The 14,398-nt window shown below is 37.8% G+C and overlaps 1 protein-coding gene across 1 annotated transcript in view; it reads left to right on the top strand.

Annotated features, from left to right (window-relative positions):
* The window catches only part of CHMP3 (charged multivesicular body protein 3), a 45,354-nt gene that overhangs the window by 2,179 nt on the left and 28,777 nt on the right, over positions 1-14,398 (top strand). Inside the window, exon 2 of the mRNA XM_008578484.1 lies at positions 13,986-14,046. Coding sequence (XP_008576706.1) covers positions 13,986-14,046 — 61 coding nt within the window. The remainder of the gene's footprint in view (positions 1-13,985; positions 14,047-14,398) is intronic.

Raw genomic sequence — 14,398 nt, 5'->3', positions numbered from 1 at the left:
TGCACCCGCACCTCGCTCAGCCAGTGAGCGGGAACCGGTCTGTATGTGGGATCCGAACCCTCGGCGGGAGCGCCACTGCACTCCCAAGCGGCGCACTGTAGCAGTGCGCCACCGGGCCGGCCCACACTTAAACTATTTTCAAATGATAAATATAATTGCTAAGAACATGATGTCAGTATACTCTTCCAGTAGGACACCTTACCTAAGGAAAGCTAATTAACACCAGAAAATGGCAGGGTAGATACATGAGATTGGTTTTTAAAATATGCCTGTCGCAGCTAAACAGGTAAGAACATTTATTAAGTAAAAGACTTTATGGGTTTTTTTTTTTTTCCATTGTGAGCAAGTCTGGGTGTTGTAGAGCAGTGCTTATGAAGCATTATTGTGCACACTAATCACTAGGATCTTGTCAATTCAAAATCTGATTCAGTAGGTGTGGGGTAGGCCCCAAGAGTTCTAACAAGCTCCCAGGTGATGCTGATGCTGCTAGTCTGCACTTGAGTAGCAAGGCTAAAGAGTATATAAAGAACTAGCCCTGACTACCACTCCTACCTCAAACGTAGTGAAGTAGGCATTATGCTAAGCACTGTTTAGGGACTGTTTACATTAGGGGGTAGATACTGTTATTATCCCCACTTTACAGGTGTAGAACTGAGGCATAGAGTATTTGATTTGCCCAAGGTCATACAGTTTGTAAATTACAAAACCAGAGGTTATGTCTAGTAGATTATACCATGTATGCTTATAAATGGAATTATAAAGATGAAATAAGAAACCAAAGAATTTAACTTCTAGCAACTGAGATAAGCATTTCAAGAACAAGTCTGGATTTGGTACCACATATATATTATAGAAGTTCAGAGGTTGGAGTTCTCACCCCGAGCTGGAAATGATCAGAAAAGATTTGGACCTTGAATATCATGTTTTCCACACACTTCCTGCCTATAAATTGGTTCTTGACTATTTAGTAGGATTTACAGTGTTAGATGATCCACTTTATGTGGTGTGGAAGATACCCTGCCCCAGATTTTCTTCAAGTTTTTCCTTCTCACTACTCCAGGGTGCCCTTTCAGTTCTGATTATATCATTGTTTTACTTTGACAGAAGAGTGTTTTCTGTTTGCTTAGGTTCAGTTTGCACCAAGTGCTGGGCTTTCTCTTACACCTTGTGACTTGTGACTAAAGAGTTTTGTCACGTGCCCCAGTTATTTAGCATTGAATCTGTAATAGAAGAAAGTGCCAATAAAGCAGGGATGGTGTAGTAGTCAAGGTTCTCCAGAGAAACAGAACCGGTAGGATATATAGATATGTAGATATATGAGAAAGAATTTATTATAGGAATTGACTCTCACCAATATGGAGGCTGAGAAGCCCCACAATAGGCCATCTGCAAGCTAGTGAACCAGAGAAGCTGGTGGCATAGCTCAGTCCAAGTCCAAAGACCTGAGAACCAGTGGAGCCAGTAGTGTATATCTGTCTAGGGATGAAGGCCTGAGAGAACCTAGAGGCTGCTGGTGTAAGTCCCATAGTCCAAAGACTGGATAATCTGGAGTTCTGATGTCCGAAGGTAGAAGGTTGTCTCAGCTCCAGAAGAGAAAGAGTAAGAATTTGCCTTTCCTCTGCTTTTTTGTTTTATCCGGGCCTTCAACTGATTGGATGGTGCCCACCCACACTGGGTGAGGGCTGATCATCTTAGTCCACTGATTCAAATGCCAGTCTCTTCTGGAAACACTGTCACAGACATACCCAGAAATAATGCTTTGCCAGCTATTTGTGTATCCCTCAGCCCAGTCAAGTTGACACCTAAAATTAACCATAACAAATGGGAAATACTTTTTTCTCTGTAGAGCTGCAGACACACAGAGAAAGTATCGAGAGCCATATATGATAATGTTTGACTTTTTTTTTTTTTTTAGGAGGGAGAAAGAAATAAAATGTTTAATTTCATAGATGTTAAGTAAAGGAAATTTTAAAAAAACAAGATTGACAGAAAGGGAATAGGGGTTAGAGAAAGAGGGAAGTGATTAAATGCTCTAGTCTCAGCTGGGCAACTCTTGAGATAAATTTACAGTATTCCTTCCACTGGGGGCTGGAAGATGCAGGCAGGCATGTGGGTCCAGGTCCTGGCACGGGCTAACTAGGGGCCAGGTACAGTCATGCCCTACTATCGTGGTTGTCAAACATGGTATCATTTAGACTATGGTGACAGGTCAGTTCAGGCAAGTAAGATACATTATGGGTGATGTTTCCAGAGCTCTAGTATAGTATGCAGCATAAAGTAGGTGCTAAATAAATGTTGTTTGAATGATGAGTATCATAATAAGGTTAAGTAAGGTTTAAGGTCAATTAGTCCTAAGATGAGCAATGCTTCAAGGAATATTCCAGGGAAACATTAGCTATATAAGGAGCCTCTACAGAATAAAGTCTTTGCCCCCAGACATCTCATATACTTTGATGGAGACATCTTAGTGGTGAAACCTGTTCTATGCTAAAGGGTCCAAGTTAAGACTAGACTGGGCCTGCTGAGGATAAAGGTGCCTTGTAATACTTTTAGAAATCTATGAGAGAATGACTAAAAAGACCAAAAACAAACAAACAAAAACCCCAAACCAAACAGAAACCAACAACAATTAATCAGAAAGACATGAGATCTTGCTTGCAAGAGATTCTTCTTTTGGACTTGAGATTCTGCTGGAAAATTGTGCTGTCTGCTTAGGGACTTCACTGATTTAACCTTTGGGTTGAGTGGCCATCTTTGTGGTATCAGAATTCTTAAATCATATGACTAACATGTCCTTAGACTGGGTGATGACTCATGATTGTGGGATACTGTCAGAAGAGGGAAGAAATTGAGAAGGGGAGATGGAGAAAAAGATAAAGCTTCATTCACTTAGTTCATACAACAAACATTTATTAGGATATTTTGGTATGCATTGGGTTGGAACCAGATTTACAAAAATAAGGCACTGGATGATGACTTCAAAGAATACAAAGTTTAGTGGGGGAGACTGACATATGAACAAATAAACTTTAGGGAGATAAGAGCAATAATAAAAGTATGTACAAGGTCTGTGATGTCACAGTGGAGGGACAGATTAACTGTTCAGAGTGAGGAAGGGGAGCTGGTCGGGGGGAGGAATTTGGGTCTTGTCATAAGAGGCATTAGCTAGGTGGACAGACAGGTATAGGATTAGGAAAGGGGAGGCATTCCTAGCAGAGAGAACTGCATGTGCAAGGTGTAGAAGTATGGAACATAAGTTGGAGGAGCCAGGAAAAATTCAGAATGGTTGGAGGATGAAATACTGTTCTGAGTGGGATGCAGGAGGAGTGATGGTAGTGGTAAGATGTAAAACTGAAGAGGTGGATAGAGGACAGATTAGCAGAGGCCTTTGTTTCATGCCTGCTAAGGTTGGGGAGCATTCAGAACAGTGGTTTAGAGCATGAATTGGAGACTTAGGTAGGGAGGCTAGTAGTGGCCCAAGTAAGGAATGATATGGGTTTTAACTAAGACTTGCAACGGGACTGGAGAGGATAGGATGTTTTAGAAATATTTAGGATATATAGTCAGAATTTGCTCAGCTACTGCATGTGGAATGAGAGTGCAAAGATGATTATTATGTTTCTGTATAACCTCACCCCCAGTCAAAACTGTTCATCTCCCTGAATGGCCGTGCCATGAACTGACATGGAAAGAATTCAGAAAAAGAGTAGGGTTGATGGGAATGGTGATGGTGGAGAAGGAGCCAAAGAGCTCAGTTTGGGCAGAATTCAGATCAGAGAAGACACTAGAGACATGGTTATCATAGACTATTTTTCTCTTCTAGTTAGTGTCCTCAGCAAAACCTTAATCTTCTTGAGAGCAAGGATCATGTTCTTGTTTATTCTGTATCATTCACAAGGCCAGCACGATGTTGAATTCCCTTAGTAAGAGTAAAGTGCCCATCAAGTACTTGCTTGATGGACAGAAGTAGAGATGGTGAGAGAAAATGCTTGGACAATTGAAATACAGCCTAATTGAGCTGATCTATATACTCAGTTGACAGTGACCAGAATAGGCAGATTTTGACCTGAGATTACATATATTTGTTGCTTTTAGCTAATTTCTAGTTCTATGTATATTTTATTTTATTTTTAAGATGACTGGTAAGGGGATCTTAACCCTTGACTTGGTGTTGTCAGCACCACGCTCTCCCAAGTGAGCCATGGGCCGCCCCTGTTCTATGTATTGATCTTAACCCTTGACTTGGTGTTGTCAGCACCACGCTCTCCCAAGTGAGCCATGGGCCGCCCCTGTTCTATGTATTGATCTTAACCCTTGACTTGGTGTTGTCAGCACCACGCTCTCCCAAGTGAGCCATGGGCCGCCCCTGTTCTATGTATTTTTTAGATTGTTTTAAAGGATACAGAAAGTCGTACTTTACAAAGATTGCCACCAGGGAGAGGAGCTAGGTAGCTGAGGGTCAAAAGTAGGAGGAAAACTTACTTTTCGCTATATACTGTTCTATATATTTTGAGTTTTGTGCCATTAAAATGTATTATCTAGTCAAAATTACTATTATAAAAATGTTTTCTGGATTCAGTGTTTTCTTTTTTCACTTTAAATTGATTTTATATATTTCTGCTTTCTTTTTTTAGAATTTGCTTGTTATATCTTTTCCAGTCCTTTAATTTCTCTCTTAAAAATGTAAATAATTATTTAATATTTTTAACTAAATAAAGAACAGAGGGTAACATGCCCATTGTGGTAGGCTGAAAAATGGCCCCCCAAAGATATCCCTGGAACATATGTTACCTTTTTTGGAAAAAGGGTCTTTGCAGTTGTGAATAAATGAAGGGTCTTCAGATGGGGAGATTATCCTGGGTTATTTGGGTGGGCCCTAAGTGCTATCACCTGTATCCGTATAAGAGAGAGTCGGGAAGATTTGACACATAGAGGAGAAGGTGAGGTGAGGTTGGAGCAGAGACAGTTGAAGATGATGGCCTTGAAGATTGGAGTGATGTGGCCACAAGCCAAGGAACGCTGGTATCCACAAGGATTTGGAAGAGGCAAGAAGTGGATTCTCTCCTAGATCCTCTAGAGGAAATGGCCCTCCTGCTACCTTGATTTTGGCCCAGTGATACTGAGTTTGGATTTCTGGCCTTTAGAACTGTGAGACAATAAATTTCTGTTGTTTTAAGCCATGCAGTTTGTGATAATTTTTTATGGCTGCCTCAGGAAACAAATATACATGCTTGCTCATATATGTACTTACTCTTTATCCCATTTCCTTACATCCCCACAGAGAGTAACAATCGTCCTAAATTTAGTATGATTTCTTCCTGCCCAGTATTGTTTTGTATATTTTGAAAATGAAATTTATTCATACTGATACATGTAAAAATACTGTCAAATTGGTCTCCAAAAGAGTTGTACTGATTTATATATCCACCATTTATATATGAGAGTTCCCTGTCTTTACATCTTCTCTAACACTTGTTATTGACTAAATTTTTTACTTTTGCCAGTCTAACAGGAATAAAATATCTGGCATTTTCCTGATTACTAGCAAAGTTGAGCATCTTTTAAAAGTTTTATCTTCTCCAATTATGTGGCTTGTCATTTCACTATTTTTGTTATAAAGACTTTGTCTTAAAGAGTTTAATTTCTTCTTAAAATAGAACACCTACAAAATGCCAAATACTTTAAAATTTTATTATGAAAAATTTTAAGCTTTCAGAAAAGTAGAAGGGGGCCAGCCTGTGGCTCACTCGGGAGAGTGTGGTGCTGATAACACCAAGGCCATGGGTTCGGATCCTATATAGGGATGGCCGGTTTGCTCACTGGCTGAGCGTGGTGCTGACAACACCAAACCAAGGGTTAAGATCCCCTATATAGGGGGGAAAAAAAAAGTAGAAGGAATAGTGTCTTAATACATTATGTGGGCTGTGCTATGGATGGAATGTCCCCCCAAACTCATTAAAGCTTAAGTTATGTCCCCCAGAGTTCGAGGCGTTAGAAACTTGGCCCCCACTGTGACAGTTTTGAGACAGTGGGAAATCCCATTATGACAACTAAAAGGTGGGGCCTTGAAGAGGTGATTAGATTCTGAGGACCATAACCTAGTGAATGGATTAATAATGGTGATCATGGCTGTGGTTCTGGGGGCCTTAAAAGGAGAGCACATGAGTGTCTCTCTCTCTTTCTCTCTGCTTCTGCCATCTCACAATGTGATACCCTGTGTCACTGAAGCCACCACTGAGGAAAATTCTCACCAGATGTGTTTCCTGGACTTTGGACTTCCCAGCCTGCAGAACTGTAAGCAATACATTTCATTTTCTTACAGGTTACCCAGTTCCATGTATTTTGTTGTAAGCAACAGAAACAGACTAATTTACACTGCTATAACATTGTAAACTGGGTATCTTATAAACAACAAATTTATTTTCCACAGTTCTGGAAGCTGGAAGTCCAAGGTCAAGGCACTGGCAGATTCGTGTCTGGTGAGGGCCTACTTTCTGGTTCAGAGATGGCACCTTCTTGCTGTGTCCTCAAATGGTGGAGGGGGTGAACACGCTCTCTTGGGCCTATTTATGGCACTAATTCTGTTTTTAAGGAAACTGATCATCTCTCAAAGGCTCCACCTCCTCATGTTATCACCTTGGGTGTCAGGATTTTGACATATGAACTTTTGGGGACACATATCATAGCAAATAGCGTAATGAAAACCCATATATTACTTAAATTCAAATGTTGGTAGCATTTTCCTGTTATTTGGTGTACATACACATTTTTTTTTTTGGCTTAGTTATTTTGAAGTATATTACAGACATCATAACACCTTATTCCACAGCATTTCAAATTGCATCTCTAGAAAATAAGGAAATTCTCCTGGATACCTAACAAAAATTCCTTAATATCAAATATCTAGTCCATATTTACATTTCCCCAAGTGTTCCCAGTATGTCTTTTATAATTTTTTAAGGTTAGGATCTAGTGAAGGACCATGCTTTCTTTGAATTTGATTGTTATTTGAACAAAGTCAGCAAACAGTTCAGATCCCCATGCCAGCCAGCTACAAAAAAAAAAAAAAAAAAAAAAAAAGTAATAATCCCCTGCCTTTTACTTATAACATTGTAAGAGTAAAGACTTTTTTGTAAGAGTAGTCCATTTGTCTTGTAGAATGTTCCTCATTCTGGATTTGTCTAATTGTGTCTTATGGTTAGCTTTTTCCTCTCTCCCTTGCATTTTCTATGAATTGGAAGTTGGATCTAAGCTTGATTAGATTTAGGTTTAATAATTTTAGCAAGAATACCTCACAGATAATCTGTGCACTTCATAGTATATCACATCAGGAGCAATATATGTATAGTTGTCTCATTATTAATGATGCTAATAACTTTGATCACTTGGTTGAGGTAGGGACAGCCAGATGTCTATGTTGTTAGGTTTTTCCTTTTGCTGCTAGTTAGTAATCTGAGGGGTGAGTACTTTGGTCCCACGTGAATGTCCAGTTCCTCATTAACCTTTCACTTAAACATGTTAGCATTGATTAGTGTCCCTTTCCTGAGTCAGCTATTCTATGAGGGTTTTCAGAATGGTGATTTTTCTAATTCTATCATTTTTTTCCTCATTTGTTAGCTGTCAGTTTTCTGTAATGATCTTTCCCTCCTTAGCTGGGGCTATTTAGTTACCTGGACATACTGTTTCTACTAAAAAGGCAGGATAAGTGCTTGATGCTTTTTCTTTAATCACCAATATTTAGAATAAGGAATTGGTATTATTGTAACTTCTAGTGGTGTCAAGTGCTTTCTGTCCATCCCCCTTGCCTTTCCCCGTGCCCCAGCACCATTTTGGATTCAAGGATTTTTTTTTTTTTTTTTTTTTTTGTCTTTTGTCTTTTTTCCGTGTCCGGCAACGGATCGCAACCCTCAGTGTTGCCCCCGTACCGGACCGGGACCGGCTACGGGATCGCAACCCTCGGTGTTGCTCCCGCACCTCGCTCAGCCAGTGAGCGGGAACCGGTCTGCATGTGGGATCCGAACCCTCGGGCGGGAGCGCCGCCACGCTTCCCAAGCGGCGCACTATCCAGTGCGCCACCGGGCCGGCCCTGGATTCAAGGATTTTTATGTTTAGTGTGTTACAGTCAATTCTAACATTATTCTGTTCAATGCTTAAATACTTATAAATTTGGTCAGTGGGAGCTATTCAAGCCGGTTCCTATATCCTTTTAACATAAACTTATTAGTCTCTGAGTGCTTCCTTGTTTTCTAATATATGCATCCTAGTGTGATTTGTATATTTCCAGACTGAGACCTGAAATCAGCCATTTCTTTAAGGAATACTGGTTTCTTTTAGTGAGGATGCTATTTAGAAACCAAAATTTGGGTGTTCATGATGCTTCTCACTACTGGAATGTCCCTGCTTCTAGGCCTTTTTATGGAACAGAACTAGGATATATATTCTTTTTTTTTTTTTTTTCCTTTTTGTCTTTTTTTACTGACCGGCAACGGGATTGCAACCCTCGGTGTTGCGCCCGCCCCGCGCTCAACCAGTGAGCGGGAACCGGTCTCCACATGGGATCCAAACCCTCGGCGGGAGCGCAGCCATGCTCCCAGGCAGCGCACTCTCCAGTGCGCCACCAGGCCGGCCCAGGATATATATTCTTTAAAAAGTTATGCGGTGATTATAGACTAAGTTATTTGAAACAACCTTTCTGCCAAAAATAACTAGAAGAGCTAAAAAAAAAGTATAGCTTTTTGAAATCACTGAAAACTACCAACACAGTGAGAAATTGCAAAATCAAGATCCTACAGAAGAGGGAAGCTCAATTACATGAGCCCAGTCATTTAGGACCACTTTCCCCCTAAAGAGATCCTTTATTTTCTTCCTTTTTAAAAAAATTTTTTTTAAAATTTTTATTGTAACATAGTTGATTGTACATATCTGTGGGGTACAGAGTTGACTATCAATACCTGCATGTAATATATAATGCTCAAATTAGAATAATTATTATATTCAACAATATACACTACACTGTCATTGCTATTCATTCTTTATCAGTTCCTCCCCCCTACCCCTTCCCACTTCTAGTAGCATCAGTTCTCCTTTTGAAAGATTCTGTGTCTCAATGCAGTGGCTGAGAAACTGAGAATTTGGGTAAAGCTTTTGACAGACCCTGTGGTTGGAGAGTATAAAAATTGGAGTTCATGACACACCAAGGATAAGGGACTCTGGTAAAAATCTAGGGCTTTCGGTTGGGACTCCAAAAGGATAAACCTTAGCAGTGACAGTGAGCTGAAAATAGACTGGCTTTCACAAAGACTGAAGCCCAGTGTTAAATAATCTCTATCTCTGATTGGATTTATTAAGATTAATTAAAAACCAGTTGCCAATGCACTTAAGCTAGATGTTTGCCAGAAGCAAATATAAGTCTTCTCTGTAAGAAGATGACATCATCCAGAGACTTAAATTATCCTGCAGATTTTCATAGATAATGTTCAGAATTCAATTTTTTAAAAAAAGACATTTACTCATAGATCTTTATATATTTGGATACGGGTCTTTATATGTCCTGGATGTAGAGTCTTTATAAATACTTTTTACCTATTATCATTTATATGGTTACAAGTATCTTCTCCCAATTCGTGACATTTTACTCTTTATGAAGCCCAGTGATGAATAAAAATTCTTAATTTCAATATATAGATAAAGATATCAGTCTTTTCCTTTATGGTTATTGCTTTTTGTGGGGATTAAGAAATCAAAGGATTAAGAAATCCTTCCCTAAGCTGAAGTAATATATATATATTCCTATACTGTCTTAAAGTAGCAGAGTTTTGCATTCTGTACTTATGTCTTCAGTATACCTGAATTTCAGTGAAGGATGGAACAGGGATTCGATTATTTTGTTTTCCATTTGGCTTACCATTTGTCTCAGCACTATTTATGGAAAATGCCCTGTTCTCAGTGGTTTTGGTTTTCATTGCCTGGTTTGCCTGGCATATTGTAGACTCTCTGAGTGAATTGGAATAAAGGTTATATCTTGATAGTGTGAAATTCTTTTTAGAGGTTCTTTATGGTCTTCATAACATATTATCTAATTTACTAATTGATTTTTCTCTATATTATATTTCTTATGTTCTCTTTTACTTACCAACTATAAATGCTTTTCATTTATTATTAAAGTCCTATTGGCATTAAATAAATGTTTGTTGAATTTCCTCTATCTGTTTTAAATTTCCTTCTGTTTATTTATTGTTGTATTTTTTTCACAGCTGGCTGGTCCCTTTTGTTTATTGTAGTGATCTTTACGGTTAGGAGACATGTTTGGTACAATTTCTTGAGCTCTTTGTCTCGAAGTGTACGAGACCTCTACTTGTATTTCTTAACCCTAACAAAACATGAGAATCACCTGGAAAGATTTTTAAATGCTACCTGTTATTTGGGCTCTGCCCCTGGCCCAGTTAAGTTAGTATTTTTTAAGTTTCCTGGGTGACTTTTATGTGTAGTTCAGGTTGAGAAGCACTGGTCTGAGACATGACTAGATACTTTTGATTCTTCCCATTTCTCCTAGGTAAGGTTTTTGTTTGCAAAGTCTCTTTGATTTTGTAAGTTTAAAAGGAATTTTTCTTAGGGCTGGCTGGATAGCCCTGTTGGTTAGAGCCCAGTGTTATAACACCAAGAAGTTTCCTGGGTGACTTTTATGTGTAGTTCAGGTTGAGAAGCACTGGTCTGAGACATGACTAGATACTTTTGATTCTTCCCATTTCTCCTAGGTAAGGTTTTTGTTTGCAAAGTCTCTTTGATTTTGTAAGTTTAAAAGGAATTTTTCTTAGGGCTGGCTGGATAGCCCTGTTGGTTAGAGCCCAGTGTTATAACACCAAGGTCAAGGTTTCAGATCCCTGTACAAGCCAGCGGAAAAAAAAAAAAAAAAAAAGGAATTTTTCTTTTGACAGATTTTATGAAACTTTTACCTTTGATATTTAAAACCATACACAGAAAGTTTCTGGAGATTTTTGTTTCATAAGTATTACTTATGGCTGAAAATTTTTGTCCCTTCTTCACATCTCATATTCCATGCAATTAAATTCAACAGGTATTTATTGAGCATCTGCTTAGTGCCAGGCATATAATGAGCTTTACAAAAGAGGGGGGCATAGGGTTCTGTTTAATTCTGGGGATCAGGGAAGCCCTCCCTGAAGTAACATGTAAGCTGAAACTTTAAGAATGACTTCAGAAAACACATTCTTTAGATAAATTGGATTTTAGCAAAGTTAAAAGCTTTCATACATCAAAGGACATCATGAAAGTGCAAAGACAACCTACAGAGTGGGAGAAAATATTTGCAAATCATGTATCTCATAAGGGTCTATCAGAATATATAAAGAACTCATATAACTTGACAACAAAAAGACAAAGAACCCAATTAAAAAGTGAGCAGAAGACATGAATAGACATTTCTCTGAAGGGGGACGAGCAAATAGCCAACAAGCATGTGAAAAGATGTCCAACTTCACTGGTCAGTAAGAAAATGCAGATCAATGCCGTAATGAGATACCACTTCACACCCAGCAGACTGATTATAATAAAAAAAACTGGAAAATATCAAGTGTTGGTGAGATGTGGAAAACATAGCTCATTGCTGGTGGAAATATAAAATGGTACACTGTGAAAAACAGTTTGACAGATCCTCAAAAACATAGAATTACCATATATCCTAGCAATTGCAGTCCCAGGTATATGAGTATATACCTAAAAGAATTGAAAACAGGTACTCAAGCAAATACTTGTACCTGACTCTTCACAGAAGCACTATTCACAGTAGCCAAAAGGTGGAAACAATTCAAATGTCCATCAACAGATGAATGGATAAATAAAATGTGGTATATACATACAATGGAATATTATTCAGCCATAAAAAGGACTACAGTACTGATGCATACTACAACATGGATAAACCTTAAACATTATGCTAAAAGAAATATACCAGAAACAAAAGGTCACACATCATATGATTTCTTATATGAAATATTCAGAATAAGCAATTCTATAAAGACAGAAAGCAAATTAGTGGTTGCCAGGAAATTGGAGGACGGGAGATAGGAAGAAATTATTTAAAAGGTGTAGCATATTCTTCTGTAGTGTTGAAAAGTTTTTAGCATAGAGAGAGTTGGTCCTAGCACAATATTGTAAATGCGCTGAATTGTGCACTTTCAAATGATGATGTGTTACATGAATTTCACTTCAAAAAATATGCATAAAGTAACATTAGAATGTTAAAAATTGTATGACCTGATAGTGGAGTTATTACAATTATTGTTCCATAATAAATATTTTACAGATTTTGTTAAATATTAAACATTAAAAGTGAAATTTATTGGAAATATGTCTTGTAATGGTATGGATTTTTTTTTTTTTTTTTTGTCTTTTGTCTTTTTCCGTGTCCGGCAACGGATCGCAACCCTCAGGACAACTGAAGACTGTCTTAACAAGCACAGCTCATCTGTGCTGAAACTAAGGCTGGGTTAAGATGGGGTTTAGGTCCTCATTAAAGTCCACAGCATAGAGTTTAAGAGGAAATGATGAAATGGTGCTCCCTGAAACATCTCTTCTTTAAATTTAATTAGACAAATTATACTCAAACTAGTAGATGCCCTGGGAAGGCAATCAACATTAGGGCTAATAAAAAGCTTGAATAGTATAAAAGGGCTGGAGGAGGTATTGTAGAACCTTTCTAGCACTTATGAGAGGTAAATTAACACCAATTGCTAAACATAGAAACTGGATAAATTTCAATATTCATTTAGAAATTAATTTTATGATGCTGTCCTAAGTATTAAAATACAGGTTATACTTAAATCATTCAAAGTTTGGCATGTTCACACATGTGCACAAAGTATTTGATAGATATTTACACACTGGGAGACACAATTATGGTCTGACTTTGGAGTTTTGGCAGATCTGGGTTCAAATTCTGGCAAGTTTCCCTACTAGCTTTTTTTGGGTGCGTGTGATCCGAACCCTCGGGCGGGAGCGCCGCTGCGCTTCCCAAGCGGCGCACTATCCAGTGCGCCACCGGGCCGGCCCTGGTATGGATTTTTTAAATGCCATTTAGTTCATGTGTCCGTGGATGAATGCTACATGGATAAATGCTACAGGGTTCAGCATCAAGTCTATTCCTATTTTATGTTTTTATCGACTCAAGTGCTGAGATGCCTTGTTAATATGAATAAGTAGATGGTAATGGAAGGAGTTGTGTAATGCAGTGTCACTCAGTTCTTTGAACTTCTGAGTCATATGCCAAAAAGCACATAGTGATTTAGTATAAAATTTACTTTTAATGATTAATCTGACAATTCAGGTTTTCTTTCAATTTTTTTGAAAAGTAAAGAATTGGAAAACAGTTTACTTGCATAAAAATTTGGTAATCATTAGAGTCATTTACTACTTTTTAAACACCTTACACCAGTATTTCCAGTCAGCCCTGTGTTTAGCACTTCAGAGGTTTTTGCCTGTCAGGGAAATATACCATGGTAATAAGAAACATGGGTTAGGTGAGTATCTTTCTTTTGTAAAGTGGAAAAAGGATTATTGTTAAAGGGGAGAAAGAAAAGATGAATTCTTATGACACAGGCAAGGTAGTTTTTGAAATGATTATGTATAAAAGGTGAAAATCTTCTGATGCCCGTAAAATTATCTGTGCCCATTCACCTCTTAAACAATCTTTGTATACTTTCAGGGTACCATATTCCCTCTGAAGTTTTTATGTAAAGTGCCTGCCTTCCGCTAAAAATCTTTGAATAGCTTGGAATTTCTGTGCACTGTGAATAAAAAAGATGAAAAAGAAAAAAAAAAAAAAATAGAATTGGGCCCTAAAGCCCTTTCTTTGAAAATGGCTTTATTTTTTGTGTCTGAAACAACTGTAGAATTAATACAAAATTTTTTATAATTGGTTGAACTAGGAGTATTGATGTCTCTTATAATTCCTTTTCTATAACTTTTCCCAGGTCAATGAATGGTCGTTGAAGATAAGAAAGGAAATGAGAGTTGTTGACAGGCAAATAAGAGGTAAATTATCATTTTATGTCTTCTGTTCTCTACTTGCTATATTTTGCTTCAGTTCATAAAAGTAAACTGTATCTATATATTGTAAGGCATAGTTTATTTCTATAATAATTATTTATAGCTGTCCTAATTTTGCTTCCTAATTCTATAATTATTATAAAAAAAGACATAACGAATTAAAAGAAACTTTATATTTTGTAAGCAAAAGAAACCTGTTGCTACATATAAAGAAATGTCTCTTATGGAATTCAAATTAAGCAAATTGTGCCTAAGTAGAAATGGAATTCCATTATCACTACTCTTAGTATGACTGTAGATTGAGTAATATCTATTTCTTTTTTTTTTTTTTTTTTGT

The sequence above is a fragment of the Galeopterus variegatus genome, unplaced genomic scaffold (genome assembly GCF_000696425.1).
Source record: "Galeopterus variegatus unplaced genomic scaffold, G_variegatus-3.0.2 Scaffold1695, whole genome shotgun sequence".
In the NCBI taxonomy this organism is placed as follows: domain Eukaryota; kingdom Metazoa; phylum Chordata; class Mammalia; order Dermoptera; family Cynocephalidae; genus Galeopterus; species Galeopterus variegatus.
Note: the sequence above shows the minus strand (reverse complement) of the source record. Positions and strands in the feature narration are given on the sequence as shown.